The sequence below is a fragment of the Aspergillus aculeatinus genome, assembly GCF_003184765.1.
Source record: "Aspergillus aculeatinus CBS 121060 unplaced genomic scaffold BO66scaffold_57, whole genome shotgun sequence".
NCBI lineage: Eukaryota > Fungi > Ascomycota > Eurotiomycetes > Eurotiales > Aspergillaceae > Aspergillus > Aspergillus aculeatinus.
The window spans coordinates 14457-29832 of NW_020291526.1; the positions used below are offsets into that span (position 1 = coordinate 14457).

The following is a 15376-nucleotide window of genomic DNA, read 5'->3' on the forward strand; positions in this document are numbered from 1 at the left end:
TTGTACTTATCAGCGAGTCAGCCTGCATACATACACCTCATGAGACTTGGGACACCACAAAGAGAGTTTGCCGTAGTAGGCTTAGAGGGGCGGCAGCGCCGCGGAGGGTAAGTCGATGGATAGACAGAGTAGTTACTCCTTACACACTCAGCCTAGTCAATTTACTACTAAGTGACTTAATTAGTATCCTGGGGTGGCCTGCGGGAAGTCATGAAACTTAGCGTCTTGCCGAATTATTTGAGTACTGTGGATCCTCGCTATAATGAAACAATTGGAAAGGGCCGATCAGTTCGTTATAACGAGGATTTCGTTGTAGCGAATATTGGGTTTTTGGTGTATGAGCTTATATACATGTCCTGAGACCTGATCCTTAAAAAAAATACCAACCACGTGACCTGTAAAATCTTACCTTTCTAAATAGGTAGGTATAAATCCTTACTTATTTAGGTATAATTCTTCCTCTACATAGCGAAATTTGTATGTAGGAATAGTCTTGACTCACGAATTTCGTTATATGGCGAAAATAACGAATTTAGTAGGGGGGGCGGGAATTCCCAGCCCAAAAGGTTCGTTATATAGAGGAATTCGTTTCAAAGAGGTTCGTTATAGCGAGGATCCACAGTAGTGGGTAGCCATGCTGGAAGTTGGAAGGACAATGCGCTACGGAGTATACTACAGATAATATCCAGACAGGCAGGCGGTCCTCGAATAAAGTGTGGTTGACTGTGTCTGTATCTTTCTTCATGTTAAATAAGGGGTCGTTGCTCACGATGATTTGTTCTTCTTTGGCGCGTAGGAGTCGAACGGATCCATGCGCAGTGCCAGATGAATGTGACGGTTGTGACCCGACTAACACTGTAGTGGTCTAGCCAGAGCTGTGACCGCCCAGGCGGTCAGCTGCAATTGGCCCAGACAGGACTAGTGTCACCAAAGTACGGAGTAGTTGATTACTCATACTGTCTCATACCGCTTCATACCAATTTGACTCGTCTATCTCACCTTTCTGGATCAAGATGGCGGTAATACCAGTACCTTACTTGGTAAAGCACTGTAGCCAGGCCAGCCGGAGCTAGATTTACGGGCGGTATCCATCGCCTCGGCGCTATTTGTACAGACAGACACTGTCTGGGTAGTACTCTGTAATCTCTACGGAGTATAGATGCTTTGTTTCTTCTCCAGAGCAACGCTTTTTCTGCTACGGCTTGTTGCTCGGTCTCGTCGATCGAAATATCAGGGTCCTGGCTGCTTGTGTTTCAGCCAGGGTAGCTGCTCTAACCTGCGACTTCCTATCGATCCTTTCTCTAACTTGTGCCTCTCCTGCACGGCTGATTGTCGCCTGTTAGTTTCTGCCAGAATTGTCGCAGAATCCCTCTGGTCTTGATCACCTTCTGGCACATGATTCCGTGAGGATTCAGGACGCGGCTCGAGAGCCCTTGGAGCCAGTCTGCAGGGCTGTAACAGAAAAGTTACTGTCAACACAGCATATGTTAGCGCTCATACAAGAACTTGAGGATGATGCGGAGAAAGCTCCGTCTAAGGGCTAAGGTGCTTCGTTGAGTAATAATAATTTGACTGGGTTCATTATGGTGATTTCTGTGTTTTGTTGTGAAAAATCCCTGGAAGACATGCGTGGCAGTTATAGCCATTTGACTTCGGGGCCTGAATTTTATGTGATGGTTTGACCACGGAGGCGACAGCGCTTATGTTCCATTGTCCTCTTTAGTAGGACGGGAGATTATGAAGAGATAGGAAAAGAAGAAGAGAATGGGAGTCAAAGGCTATATCGATATTTGAACAGAAAGAGAAAAAGAAAGATTGTTGTTCTACTTTCTTTCGGTTTCCTCAATGACTGAGCTAAGTTAGGCATGTGCTGTGCTGTACAGCAGCAGGAGCTAAATAATTGAATAGAGCTCAAACTACTAACTGCCTTACCTACCCTAGCCTATCTACCTTACCTTAACTTATCCACTACTAAGTAAGTTACTGGCTACTGGTACTAGTAACGGTGCGGATTGCCCCGTTGCAGTTCTCCCACATTGGCTGGCTTTCAGTCTCCCTCCCGGCCCTCACCAACTCCATCCAGCCCAGCCCATTCAATCCCATCCATCCACATCTTCCCTTCCCTCCTCCTCCTCCTCCTCCTCCTCCCTCCTCTCTAAGTTACTAGGTGCTCTCTCCTTCCTCCCTCCACTCACTCTCTGTCTCTCTCCCCCGTCTCTCCGTTCTCTCCGTCTCTTCCTCCCTTCCTCAGGCTCCTCCTCCTCCTCCACCTACCCTCCCATTATTCCTATTCCTATTATCCTTTTACCGTCAAACTGTCACCACATCGCACACCCACCGATAAGTTACTATTTGTGATTCCCCATTCTACCTACACACTTAAGCTCTTTGTCTTTTCCTCATCACCTGCGACCTCTTCTCCGTCCTATCTTAGCCGCCTTACTCTTTCCCGATTACCTCCCTCCCTTACCATCTCATCGTTCTGCCTCCCTTTTAATCAATCTCTCTTATTCTAATCCACCTCCCATCTCCCCCCCCCTCCCCCCCCGGTCCCCCCCCCCCCCCTGTTCACCGCATTTACCTTTCCTCCTGTCCACCTCCTCTCGGACTCCAACAACTTTCGCCTGAACATTCACACAGTCTCTTTGGTGACTTTCTTGGGTAGCCCAAGGTTTACAATATGGTTGTAGCCACAATCAAGTACGTTCTACTATTCTCTTTATTCCTTTTGTCCCCACGATTCTCATCCCCTTCCCGCTCTTTCATTCCCCTCCCCCCCCCCCCCCCCCATTTTACCCCCCGTTTCTCTTCCTCCCGCAGCCTCTGCCCCCTTTCTTTAAGTCTAATACTGGTCTTTTGGCACTCTCTTCCTTGGGCGACCTGCTAATCTGTGTCTCTTTTATCTTGCAGGTGTGTTGTCGTCGGTGACGGTGCGGTTGGAAAGACTTGCCTGTTAATTTCGTACACAACGAACAAGTTCCCCTCGGAATATGTTCCTACCGTCTTCGACAACTATGCTGTCACGGTCATGTAAGTCGATGTCCTCTGCCCCCATGCACGGCGAGCACCTTGAAACGCTCTTGGGTGAAATGCGCAGCATCATGCCATCGATCGCGTCATTGTCGCTCTCTCTTCCTGACATCGGATCCAAGATGATCACATTGCGACTCTTCCTCAATAGATGGCTGACTCGATGACTATCATTCTTGCGCATTAGGATTGGCGATGAGCCATACACCCTGGGTCTCTTTGATACCGCCGGCCAGGAGGATTATGATCGTCTCCGTCCTCTTTCCTACCCCCAAACCGATGTCTTTCTCGTCTGCTTCTCCGTCACTTCCCCCGCCTCCTTCGAGAACGTCCGCGAAAAATGGTTCCCTGAAGTTCACCACCACTGCCCTGGTGTTCCTTGTCTCATCGTCGGCACCCAAACCGATTTGCGCGACGATCCCGCTGTTCGGGAAAAGCTTTCCCGTCAAAAGATGCAGCCCATTCGCAAGGAAGACGGAGACCGGATGGCTAAAGAATTGGGCGCTGTGAAATACGTGGAGTGTTCCGCCTTGACGCAGTACAAGCTCAAGGACGTCTTTGATGAGGTTCGTTCTGCTAGCGCCCGTGATTTTGCATATAGAGGAAGCTGACAGATCGGTTTGAAGGCCATCGTTGCCGCCCTAGAGCCTGCGCCCAAGAAATCTAAGAAGTGTGTGGTATTGTAAAACAATCACGTCTCCTACATCGCAGGCTGGTACGCGCCAGAGGATTGCACACTTGTCGTCGGGGCATCACAGACATGTCGTATGATTTTGGAGGAACGGATTGTTTTATTTCACAATACGGAGTTTTGGGAATTTCACCCGGAGGAGGGGCTGGCTTACTCGACCACCGTCTAACCTGAGACTTTTATGTGTTTTTGTCTCCGATCATTGAGTGAATATCATCCATGCAGCCCGCAGCCCTGACACCCGAGTGCAAGACCCGCCGTGACTCGGTTGCACCGGGGAAACTGCTGAGGGCTCTCCCAAGCAAGAACAGGGTCACCAACATATACTCTACCATATCGCCCATCAGCTCGTCTTCCGATTGATGCCGTGTACAATTGGCCCCCGATTTGAACCCCTCCGACCCCTTCCCACTATCTATGCTCATCTCTCCGTGCTCATTCGATTGCCCTTCCACTGTCTACTTAACTCCCTCCCGCCTTCTCCGATCCTTTCCTTCTCTTCTCTTTTCCCCTTCTACTTCCTTTCTAAACTCTCATCGTCTTTATTGGCGTTGGAAGTCGAGGCGTCTTCTTTTGGCTGGCTGATGGTTCGATCTGTGTTCTTTTCTTCTTTTCACATCCCTCAATATGTTATCATGCCTATCACAATTTGCTGTGCAATTTTCACCCAAATCGTTCATGCGAGGCCTGGATTAGATAACACAGATACAATAGTGATGACCGAAGTTTCTTTTCAGATTCTACCATTCGAGATTGCGTTGCGTGTAGAGAAGAGTTGGGATGATATGGGCCCGACCATTGACAAGGACATGTTTTTGCTGGGATGTGCCTGCATCATACTGCTAAACGACCTCACTAACTCATTACACACATAGCATCGTCATCGCATGTGTCGCATTTTACAGCTCGTCCTTGACCTCCTTCTCAACTGCCACGTCCTCAACCTCAACCTCGACCTCGGGCGTTGCTTTGCGTCCGTACCACCCACCCAGATCCTCACCTGCACCAGCCTTGACCATGCTGGTGATAATCTCAAAAGCAACCTGAGCTGCTGCCAGAGCCGTGGTCTCGCCCTTGTTGTCGTAACTAGGCGACACCTCGACAATATCCGCACCAACGATGTTCAATTTCTCGATGCCACGCAGGATACGGATGAACTCTCGGGTCGTCCAGCCACCAGGTTCGGGAGTACCAGTACCCGGGGCGGTCGCCGGGTCCAGAACATCGATGTCAACAGACAAGTAAACGGGTTGTTCTGGATCTAGACCGATGCGCTCGACGATCCGATCCACGATACCCATGGGGCCCAGCTCATCAATATCATCTGCGTGAATTCGCATGAATCCCTGCTCAGGGCCAGGGTTGGTGTAATCACTATCGTCAACGCCCGTCAGTCGTGTGCGCAGTCCCGCATGTGCGGAGGTCGCATTGCAGATAAGGCCCTCACGGCTGGCCTTGTGGAAGAAGCTGCCGTGGTTGAAGTGCGACTGCTCCGAGAGCCAGTAGGCCGAGTACCGCACGGGGTTCCAGGTATCGAGATGTGCGTCGAAGTGAAGCACTGTGATAGGCTTCTGGTAGATCTGGTACAGGGCACGCAGGGCAGGAAGGGCAACGCTGTGATCGCCTCCCAGGGTGACGAGCTTCGACTTTCCGGCCGAAATCCCCTTTGTGCCGTACGTGGAGGAAGCGCGGGTCACGGCCGGCCGGGAACCCAGCTCCAGGAAGGCTTCGTACATTTGCCGCTCGGCCAACCCATTGTCGAACGGGGTAATGGGAATGTCGCCACAGTCCTTGACCGTTGCCCACGATTGGTAGGGGTTGATTCCCGCGCGGGTGTTGTAGCTGGTACCGGCCATCTGGCGGGCGCTGGCCGCACGGATGGAGCGGGGACCGAAACGGGCGCCTGTTGTTTTTGAGGGAGGCGTTTAGGCATATGGGCATTGGGAAGATAGGGCGATGTAGATGGCTGTTTGGAGCTTACCTGGTCTGTAGCTGACTGCTGTGTCGAAGGGGGCGCCGATGACGGCAATATCGTAACGCTCATCCGGTTCGACGAGACACTTGACAGGCTTCATGTGGGCGAAGCTGGCAATGCCGGAGAAGGTAAACTACACAAATCGTCGAAAATTAATCTAGTGTTGAGAAAGAAGAGAAGGAGAAGTATTGATGACTAGCCCACCTCCTGATCCCATTTCTTCAGCAATTCCTCGCGCAACCGCTCCGGGATCGTTTCGTCATTGTCGTGGTGAGTGTGGGAGAGAGCGGTGCCGGCCAAAGCCAGACAGGCTGCCCAGGTGGTAAGGGATTTCATCGCGCAATTGGAAATTGTGGAGAGTGATCCGTGAGAAATGGGTCGAAAGAAAGAAGCTTCGATGCAGCAGACTTTCGGCAGCGGTGTCTCTTATAGAAATTATAGAAATTTCGAGCACTGAGAAGAATTAATCTCCCCCTCGTTCTTCGATGACCTCTCGGTCCTGAATACGTACCGGGGAGAGGAAGTGGACGGGCTTATCGATAGGAGATGCGCTGCTGATTGGCTGTGTTGAGGAACCCGAGAGGTAAATTGACGGCCTTGTGGCCTGGTTTCTCTGACGTCGTGAGAACCTTCCCTTTCGGGTTGCTCTTCGGCATTTCCAAATTCAAGTTCCAGTTCTCAAAGATCATTCCATCGATTATTATTCAATTTATTCAATTGAATTTCTCATCCACTCCTGCTCCATTCTTGGCTCGGTCCTTACTACGAGTACAGTACCGGGCAGGTCTGGTGGCTCCAGATTTAGCTCCGAAATAACCTTCTACCGCGGACTTTGCTCGAATCTTTCTTATCTTACCCGAAACCCTTGTCGAAATCCAGTACATACATTGACGGGTAGACCGACAGACAGGTGGACAAACAAGCAGACATAACTCTTTTCCTTCAAGATTCCATGCGTCGAGTCGTTGTCACAGGCTTAGGAGCAGTCACACCTTTGGGGGTAGGTGAGTACATCTCGATTCGATTCAAAATTAAATCCGCCCGCGTCTTCTCCGCGGCGTCCCTTCAAACGGTCTCCACTTCTGGCATGCCCAAAAGGGAAGGTCAAGTACAACTCCAACAACTTCAATTACTTGCCCAGGAGGGTAGTTGCACACGAAAGCGGGACCCAAGCCTTCCCTGTAGCTTTTTATTTTTTCTTAGTTAGCTAAGCTGAGACGCAGGCATCCGTCGAACATGGAAACGCCTGTTAGACGGTCATTGTGGCATCGTCAATGTCGTGCATCGCGATGCTAGGTTCAAGGACGTGCCCTGTCAGGTTGCTGCCGTTGTGCCGCAAGGTGCTCGAGGCGAAGGCGGATGGACGGCTTCGGATTGGTTAAGCAGAGACGTGAGTATTGCCCTGGCTATTGGGTAGCCCCCAACTGATTGTCCGTGGCAGGATGAGCGCAAGATGGCTCGATTTGTGCAGTACGCAATGGCTGCTTCGGAAGAGGCTTTAGAAGATGCCGGCTGGATGCCAACGACTTTTGAACAGAAGGAAGCAACGGTACATATATACCCGAAGTGAAGCCTTCCACTGGTGCTCTTTTTTTTTTTTACTAAAGGTATTATGTCTAGGGGGTATGTCTCGGATCGGGTATTGGTAATTTTGATGAGATTTATGACACGGTTGTGGCGTATGCAAAGGGTGTAAGTGTCCTTGTTGAGCATCAAGGATAAACGTCAGCTGAAACTGTGCCAGGGTTATCGCAAAGTGTCGCCTCTGTTTGTACCCAAGTTGTTGATCAACCTCGGTGCTGGTCACATTTCTATGAGATATGGGCTCATGGTAGGCAGACAAAACCTCCCTCCAATATCCTATCACGACTAACTTTACATTTAGGGGCCGAACCACGCAGCGACTACAGCATGCACCACAGGCGCACACTCAATCGGCGATGCAGCCCGCTTCATTGCGTGCGGTGATGCTGATGTGATGCTAGCCGGCGGCGCGGAGTCTTGTATCCATCCTTTGGCGGTTGGCGGTTTCGCTAGGGCCCGCAGTCTGGCTACCAGCTACAATGACAACCCGCAGAAGGCTTCTCGGCCATTCGATGCGGATCGAGAGGGCTTTGTAGTAGGAGAAGGGGCTGCAGTGATGGTCCTAGAGGTAAAGCCTTCTTGGGATCACGTTGTCTTTACGTCACGTTCTAACCCTGGTGCCAGGAGCTCGAGCATGCGAAAAAGCGAGGAGCTCGGATTTATGCGGAGCTAAAGGGATACGGCTGCTCCGGGGACGCGCACCATATGACTGCGCCCAAGGAGAATGGTGAAGGCGCATTTTTGGCCATGAAAAAAGCGCTCAAGAACGCCGGGCTTTCGCCCTCCGCTGTCGACTACATCAATGCTCACGCTACTTCAACAGTTGTGGGCGATGCGGCGGAGAACAGTGCCATCAAAGCTCTGCTTCTCGGCCCAGGTGGAAAGCAGAAAGCTGTAGAGGTCAACATCAGCAGCACCAAGGGTGCTGTTGGCCACCTGCTTGGTGGTGCTGGCGCCATTGAGGCTGCCTTTGTCGTTCTCGCAGTCAATGAGGTAGGCGTGTTCTTCTCGCACTCGAACAAGCTCTGTCATGGAAATACTAACAGTGCGATTCAGAACATCATGCCTCCAACAATTAACCTGGAGCGGCTAGCAGATGGATTCGATTGCAATTATGCCCCGGGCGAGGCGCAAGAGCGCCGTATTGACGTGGCTTTGACAAACAGCTTTGGATTTGGAGGGACCAACAGCAGTTTGTGTTTCTCGAAGCTCAACAACTAGGTGAGGTGTCTCATCCTATTGTTGTGTGGTCTTTTTGCATAGATGCTGCACTGTATCAACAGCATGTACTTTAGCGTGGACATGTCATACTTCGTCAGCGGCAGAGTCCGCCTCTCATCAAGATATGATGCCGAGGTACCTGGCACAGTCAGGTTATGAAAATGTATTTTATGTGATTACTTGATTCTAAGTCATCTGAATTGTTTAGATGGCATAGTGGTTTGTGTTACATAATGCCCTTGATATATGCCTGGTGTTTGGGACTGGTCGACAATTCAGCTCTTTCTTCTCAATGAATCTAGAGTCAATTTCAATAAGCTTCAAACACGTAACACTTATTCTCCAAGCCTGGATCTATTGTACACCTCGCGATTCCATCAAGTCAAAGAAGCAGGGATTCCTTCACCAGTCCGCGCACGTGACCCAACCCCATGCGGGAAACCCCCCTCTCTCTCCCCGGCCCCGGACGTAGCCTCGATCATCGCATCGCAAGCACTACAGCTGCTGCTGTTTCAACGCTACGCCGTGCTGGGTTGTCGCAATACGCCCCCTCATTCCGACCAATCGATTAGCTCTCGCACCGAACTTCTCTCCTTAGACACGATATAAGTTACCGTCTCATCTCCTCAAAACCCACCCTTTCGGTCTTTACATGAATGACAACGTCCCGCCCCGTCATCACCCTCTCTCTACGCTTCGAAACCCACACAATACAATCAGTCGTCCAATCTTGGAAGGAAGGCCACGGTAGTAGGGAACGAAATCACCAGCCGTGGTCGTACTTGCGGGTTTTATATCACATTACTTATTGAATCAGCCCTTTCTCGGGGGCTCGTTTGCTCGAGTTTACAAACCATGGCTACTTCTAATAACGGTGTGTACATCTTGCTTTGCTGTCCTCTCTCGTCGCTTTGTTTCTGTGTGTGTGTATGTGCGTGTGCGAGGTCATAATGGAGGAAGAGAGAGGGCAAGAAGAAACAATACCTCGGGACGGAAAAGCTATTGAAGGCGGAATCTCACTCGAGAGAAGAAGAATATTGGGCTAATCTATCGTGACCCACCATTGCACTGTGCGCTGCAGCCCCTTCTGTCGCATCATCATCATCATCATCATCATCATCATCATCAACAACAACAACTGCTGGCAGTTTTGTTGATGCGTCCGGATATAAATTCTCCGAGAAGGATGTGAAACCCGGGAAGATCAAGTTGAAGAAGTCGGCGAAGCTGGGAGGTAGGAAGAAGGCTGATGGTATGTTTCTTTTTCCCTTTCTTTCTTTCTCGGTTCCTGTGTTCTTGTTTCTGTCTGGGGAAAGGGTGCGCTGCTCTGGGTTCCTGAGGCGGAGGGGAGGGTGGAGATATCATTTCGAGGCAGAAGATGACGTTGGGTTTCCTATTGGAACTACTAGAAGAGAGGATGCTAAAGAAAAACCTCTTTCATGCGATGACAGAACCCCCCGCCTCCCCCGGCTCATCCCCGATTCTTCCGGAGATCGACGAAAAGACTATGGCCGCCTTCCCGACGGGCAAGCCGCGAGAAGAAGATCATCTGGAGACGGTCATCTGTAAGACCTGCAAGAGGCCGGTCCTCAAGCAGAATGCTGTGGAACACATCCGCGGCTGTATTCGAGCGAAGCAGGAGAAGGCGCGCCAGCGGAAGGAGGCGCGCGATGCGGCGAATCGGGCCAAGGCCGGTGATAAGGATGATACCGAGGAGGTGGGCGTGGGCGGCGCCGGCGGTGCGGGAGGAGGACCCGGCGGGGAGAAAGGGGAAGCAGGAGAGGATTCGTCGATGAAGGGCCAGAAGGGCGCGAAGAAGAGCGCCGCCAAGGGGATGGCGGCGGAGATCGGGGCGAAGAAGGGCACGAAGCGGAAGACGGAGGCCGGGGATGGCGACGACAAGGATAGCAAGGAGCCCAAGACGAAGAAGAAAAAGAAGGAGGAGCCCAAACCGAAGACCGCCAAACCGAAGGGCCCCGTGGATGTCGAGAAACAGTGCGGTGTTACTCTGCCGAATGGGGCCCAGTGTGCGCGCTCTTTGACTTGTAAGAGCCATTCGATGGGTGCGAAGCGAGCGGTCCCTGGACGTTCGTTACCATACGACATGTTGCTGCAGGCGTATCAGAAGAAAAACCAGGCGAGGCAGCAGAGTAAGTTTCTCTTTCTTCTTGAGTCAGAATGAGTGAAAACAGTGGGGCTGATGCACTTTTGACAGAGGCTGCTATCGACGCCAACGCGCCGCTGCAGGACGAGCAAGATAATAACGGTCCGGTTGACTCGGATGAAGAGAAGGATGCCGTGATGGCGGCGATCACGCGCTCACATCCACAGCCTCTTGTCAGTCACACCTTGATCTCGACCAAGAAGAAGTACCAGTATGTGCGCATCAAGGAGATGCTGTCGCATGCTCTGGGCGGCTCGCGCGGCGGTGGCCTCTTCTCGACCGGCGACAACACCTCATCTACGCCTTCTCTGTTCTCCGAAGGGAATCTTTTCACCCCCGTGGACGAAGTCGACATGGCTTTACCGGTCTCTGCAACTGTGCCGGATAATGCGATAGATGCTGATACGAAAACTCCGGCCGCACCTGCGCCCAAGAAACTTTCCGTGGCGGCAAGCTCGTGAGGTCGTGGTCCAGGCAGGTGCGCGGGCGAATGGTTTATGAATTCAGTACTTTTTCCATGTGGGATGGGTTCTTCATGTTGCTGCCCAGTGGTATTTAAGGGGTTACAAAACGGCGATGGGTCAGCGGTTGGAGGCATGGACGGGTTGGGTGACGGCGTTTTAAGGATGGTTCAACTTTGCTGCGCTCTTTTGACTTCTGTGATGATATGATACCCCGTGTTGAGTGTGTTTGGATGCATGCATTGTTGCTTTACTTGGTGTACAGTTGTGTTCAAAATGAGTTGCCGTGTGATTTGATAGAGATTCTAATGCAACTTCACATCAGATATTGTTCAGTCAGTAATGCTTCTTGACCTTGCCAATATTACGAAAGTTTCTTTAATAAGTTGTGCCTGATAATTACCTGAAGGCTACTAAGAAATCTATACTGGTGGCACGTTAGACTGCCTCAGGCCACAACCGCGACCTCCGCCGAACGGCGACAAAAGCCCGCCCACCCACCCAATTGAGCTGAATGCGCCTGCCCTTTCTTTCACCTCACACTCCTTTCTTTTAACACCGCGCAAAGCTCCGCGCGGCTTTGCAGGCGAGGCCTCGGTCCGACCTCAATTTTTATACAACTCTCAACCTACTTTCAACTCTCTACAGACAGTCCAAAAGAACCCCATCGCCCGCCCACCTCAACTCCGATCCGTCCATTGTCGAGTCCACCTCACCCGATTGAATCCCGATCCCGCCTCGCCCTTATTACCTACCTACCTACCTACCTACCTACGCACCCACCACCCCGCACTCCTCTTCGTCCAGCTGCAAGATGGGAAACTCCGTTCCCGACCTCGACGCGGTCGGCGTGAAAGCCGAACCGGAGCTGGCCGACATGCTCCGGCGCGAGGTCGCCAGTCTTCTGGGGCGCAACAACCTGAACTTTCCCGGAGCGCAGCCGGTCAGCTTCGCGACGCGACATCTCACCGAACTCCAGCGGGAGGACTACTACGTCTGCGAGAAGACGGATGGCATCCGGTGCCTGATGTACTTTGCGCACGGGGAACCGGATTCGGACACGCCGGAGGTGCACTACCTGATCGACCGCAAGAACGACTACCGGTGGGTGCCGGGGCTGCACTTCCCGCTCCCCGGCGATGACACCTTCCGACAGTTCCACGTGAATACGATCGTGGACGGCGAGCTCGTGAACGACACCTACGAGGACGGGACGCAGCAGCTGAAATTCCTGGTGTTCGACTGCCTGGTGCTGGACGGGCAGCCGCTGATGCACCGCACGCTCGACAAGCGGCTGGCCTATTTCAAGGAGAAGGTGCTGCGGCCGTACAACGCCATGTACCGCAAGTTCCCCGAGGAGATCCCGCACCGCACGTTCACGGTGGAGGACAAGTCGACGCAGTTCAGCTACGGGATCGAGATGATGTTCCGCGAGATCATCCCCAAGGTCAAGAAGATCCACGGCAACGACGGGCTGATCTTCACGTGTCGGAGCACCCCGTACAAGATCGGCACCGACGAGCACATCCTGAAGTGGAAGCCGCCGGCGGAGAACACCATCGATTTCCGCATGAGGCTGGAGTTCCCGCTGCTCGAGCCGGACACCGACGACGAGGCCGAGGGGGTCACGGAACCGTACGCGGACTACGACACGATGCCGATCTTCCATCTATTCGTGCTGCTGCGCACGAACGAGTACCAGTCCTTCGGGGAGATGTTCGTCACGCCGGACGAGTGGGAAGCGATGAAGGCCCTGGGTCAGCCGCTGGATGACACGATCGTCGAATGCGCCCAGGATGACCAGGGCCGGTGGCGGTTCCATCGGCTGCGGGATGATAAGTCGGACGCGAATCACATCTCGACGGTGCATAAGGTTCTGGAGAGTATCCAGGATCGGGTCACGGAGGAGGACCTCATCCGCATGGCTCCTGCAATCAAGACGGCGTGGAAAAAGCGTCAGGCGTTGCAGGAGGAGGAAGCTCGGAAACGACACCGACAAGCTCCTGGGGGCGGTGGGCCCCCGAACGGCCAGAACGGGGTCAAGAGGAAGTTCGAGGAATAATTGTCTTTCTGTTTTGTGTTCTTTTTCATCTATTAGTCTGACTCTGCGGGTCGATGAGCTCCTTACTACTCATGACCTTAGCAGGGCAGGTTGGCTGGCCGGTTGATTTTGGTTTGCGAGGCGTTAGGTGCTGGTGGGTGGTGTGTGTATGTGTGTATGTGTTGAATGCGTGCTGGTCAATTCCTCCGGGTTCCATTTCTCTCAGGCCCGAATGCATTCTTACCGACTTATGTTTGTGTTTCTTCTTTTATTTCCATTTCAGTCATCTGTGTATACAAGAACAGCAACCGGCCTCAATGTCGCATGTTGCACCAAGGGATAAAGCGAATGGATGGAAAAATTGTATAGACTCACCCCCATATCCCCTCCCTCCCGTGGGCGGCCAGGGTATAGAGTAATGGAATGAGATACATTTACAAAGGAAAGGGTTAAACAGCCCATAAAACGAAAATAGAAAGAAAGAAAGAAAGCCGCGCGTATTGTTTCATTCCACAATCGAAACCAATTTCATGCTATGCGTCTTGCTTTCCACCCACCGATTGTCTTTTCCCAGTCGCCACGCTACTCGCTGGATCTTGACCGGAAATCCTTTCCTTGAGAAAGAATTGGGGGGTGGGGGGGGACTGGTTGGTAGTTAATTCTTGAACCCCTCTGACGATCCTGGTTTGAAATGTCTTTCCTGTGGAATAGACATGTACTGCATAGTATGTTTATGTGCAGTTATACTGTTGTAGGTCGTTCCTCGTATGAATCTGTTATGAGGTGCGCGTTCTGGCCGGGTTACCTATTCCGGTAATCGAGTGTGTAGGATCTGATCTAGAACCATCCCTTTCTTTCAGGCTCACCCCTCCCCCCCGTCCTGCCCCGTGCAGGGTCTGTTTTTTATTTGATTTCGTTTTTTTTTGTTTGGTTGGTGGATGGGAGGCTATCTGGGGAGAGGATGGGGGATGGGATGGGGCATGGGGCATGGGGATACGACACGGTGCTACGGAGCTAGGTAGGGAAAATCCACTACGGAAGTAGGTCCTATCTCCCTCTTTTCTCCTTGCTACATTGGATGTATGCTGCGTTATGACATCAGTGGATATGGGACATGCATGCACATGTAGATGTAGATGTACAGTACAGCACGCATTATTCTGGATGGTGGAAGCTGGAGGTGTTGGTGGTGGTGGTGGTTGCGTATGGATGGATGGATGATTATGATAGTTGATGAGTGACATCAACAGGACTAACGTTAGTCGAAGGATGGCGTCTTCTTCAAAGTCGACGAATTTGGTTTTCTTTTTTTTTTTCTTGTTGGGGACTTGCTGTCGGAGGCAGGACGATGAAGGCCAAAAAAAAAGAGGGTTTGACTAGAGCATGTGGTGCTGCTGCTGCTGCTGAAGCTGTCGATCATGACTGCATGGGATATGATCTGCTTCGCTTGTTTTGTTTTTCGTTTTCGTCTTTTTGTGTACAGCTTTCTCCAGAATGATGGGGGAGGGATGGAATGTGGGGGATGGGGGGATGGGGGGATGGGGGGACTCGGGGAGGGAAAGGCAGGTAGACCTGGTTCATCTTGCTTGGTTTGGAGAGCTGTCTGTCTCTATGTTTGATTCTACAGGGTGCAGTGCACTACAGTACATGGTGGCATTTCAGGGATTCCGGAATGATCATGGATATAGTAGTCCTGGACTATCCTAGACTACTGGAAAGGGACAATGCAGTTGCAGTCATTTTCTGGGGTATGTATACCGAGTGCACAGTATACTCAGTACTACCTACCATACGGGGGAAAGTGGAGAGGGAGGGAGGGAGAAGGATCAGCTTTGGTGGCGTGAGAGGAGAAAATAGAAATAGAAATCAGATACCTCTCATACCCAGTAAGATGAAACCGGGGGGTGTTGCCACTCATTGAATACTGTTTGTTGACTTCACAGATTCCCGGTGGAGTTCTCTTTGTTGCTGAGTATCTTTCTAGAAGGATGGGGTCGTCGTATGCATCATGCACATACTGTACACATACTCCGTGAGTGGACTCGTAAGTCAACATTGTCGACTATGCTTCAATTCCAGGGTTCCTTTCATCCATCTGGCATCCATCATACCCTGAGGTAACTAGTAGCGACTAGTTACGATATAGTTAGTTACTGTCCTGTCCGTCCCCTTGTTTCGCTTTCCCCACAAAATGCACACGTACGTTTCT

The 15376-nt window shown here is 51.6% G+C and overlaps 5 protein-coding genes across 5 annotated transcripts; 4 read left to right on the forward strand and 1 right to left on the reverse strand.

Annotated features, from left to right (window-relative positions):
* Positions 1-2564: 2564 nt before the first annotated feature.
* Positions 2565-3900, forward strand: cdc42 (Rho family GTPase CDC42). The gene is made up of 4 exons (XM_025642476.1): positions 2565-2700; positions 2911-3030; positions 3218-3596; positions 3657-3900. Exons 1-4 carry the CDS (start codon positions 2681-2683, stop codon positions 3714-3716), a joined length of 579 nt encoding a protein of 192 aa, XP_025499632.1. The 5' UTR covers positions 2565-2680; the 3' UTR covers positions 3717-3900.
* A 650-nt stretch (positions 3901-4550) lies between these two features.
* Positions 4551-6122, reverse strand: BO66DRAFT_474677 (agmatinase). The gene is made up of 3 exons (XM_025653163.1): positions 5901-6122; positions 5703-5829; positions 4551-5624 (listed from the first exon to the last, which is right to left on the reverse strand). Exons 1-3 carry the CDS (start codon positions 6030-6032, stop codon positions 4621-4623), a joined length of 1263 nt encoding a protein of 420 aa, XP_025499633.1. The 5' UTR covers positions 6033-6122; the 3' UTR covers positions 4551-4620.
* A 257-nt stretch (positions 6123-6379) lies between these two features.
* On the forward strand, positions 6380-8672 carry BO66DRAFT_395064 (putative beta-ketoacyl synthase (Cem1)). The gene is made up of 8 exons (XM_025648137.1): positions 6380-6700; positions 6920-7086; positions 7138-7245; positions 7317-7388; positions 7441-7527; positions 7582-7848; positions 7905-8273; positions 8337-8672. Exons 1-8 carry the CDS (start codon positions 6649-6651, stop codon positions 8499-8501), a joined length of 1287 nt encoding a protein of 428 aa, XP_025499634.1. The 5' UTR covers positions 6380-6648; the 3' UTR covers positions 8502-8672.
* A 1273-nt stretch (positions 8673-9945) lies between these two features.
* On the forward strand, positions 9946-11126 carry BO66DRAFT_442644 (deubiquitination module subunit SGF73; the record flags this gene model as incomplete). The annotated part of the gene is made up of 2 exons (XM_025651447.1): positions 9946-10651; positions 10717-11126. The coding sequence occupies 2 exons, from the start codon at positions 9946-9948 to the stop codon at positions 11124-11126; spliced, it is 1116 nt and encodes a 371-aa protein (XP_025499635.1).
* Positions 11127-11661: 535 nt separating this feature from the next.
* BO66DRAFT_395066 (mRNA guanylyltransferase) lies at positions 11662-13583 on the forward strand. The gene has a single exon (XM_025648138.1). It carries the CDS (start codon positions 11941-11943, stop codon positions 13186-13188), a length of 1248 nt encoding a protein of 415 aa, XP_025499636.1. The 5' UTR covers positions 11662-11940; the 3' UTR covers positions 13189-13583.
* The last annotated feature ends 1793 nt before the right edge of the window (positions 13584-15376 follow it).

What these genes read in the sequence shown, in the direction of transcription:
- cdc42 (XM_025642476.1), top strand. Translation starts at nt 2,681, where the DNA reads ATGGTTGTAGCCACAATCAA. An exon ending in ATGGTTGTAGCCACAATCAA is followed by an intron (nt 2,701 to 2,910) that starts GTACGTTCTACT and finishes TTTATCTTGCAG; the next exon opens with GTGTGTTGTCGTCGGTGACG. An exon ending in AACTATGCTGTCACGGTCAT is followed by an intron (nt 3,031 to 3,217) that starts GTAAGTCGATGT and finishes CTTGCGCATTAG; the next exon opens with GATTGGCGATGAGCCATACA.
- BO66DRAFT_474677 (XM_025653163.1), bottom strand. Translation starts at nt 6,032, where the DNA reads ATGAAATCCCTTACCACCTGGGCAGCCTGTCTGGCTTTGGCCGGCACC. An exon ending in TGAAGAAATGGGATCAGGAG is followed by an intron (nt 5,830 to 5,900) that starts GTGGGCTAGTCA and finishes CGATTTGTGTAG; the next exon opens with TTTACCTTCTCCGGCATTGC. An exon ending in AGCAGTCAGCTACAGACCAG is followed by an intron (nt 5,625 to 5,702) that starts GTAAGCTCCAAA and finishes CAAAAACAACAG; the next exon opens with GCGCCCGTTTCGGTCCCCGC.
- BO66DRAFT_395066 (XM_025648138.1), top strand. Translation starts at nt 11,941, where the DNA reads ATGGGAAACTCCGTTCCCGACCTCGACGCGGTCGGCGTGAAAGCCGAA.
- BO66DRAFT_395064 (XM_025648137.1), top strand. Translation starts at nt 6,649, where the DNA reads ATGCGTCGAGTCGTTGTCACAGGCTTAGGAGCAGTCACACCTTTGGGG. An exon ending in TTGAACAGAAGGAAGCAACG is followed by an intron (nt 7,246 to 7,316) that starts GTACATATATAC and finishes TATTATGTCTAG; the next exon opens with GGGGTATGTCTCGGATCGGG. An exon ending in CTGCAGTGATGGTCCTAGAG is followed by an intron (nt 7,849 to 7,904) that starts GTAAAGCCTTCT and finishes CCCTGGTGCCAG; the next exon opens with GAGCTCGAGCATGCGAAAAA.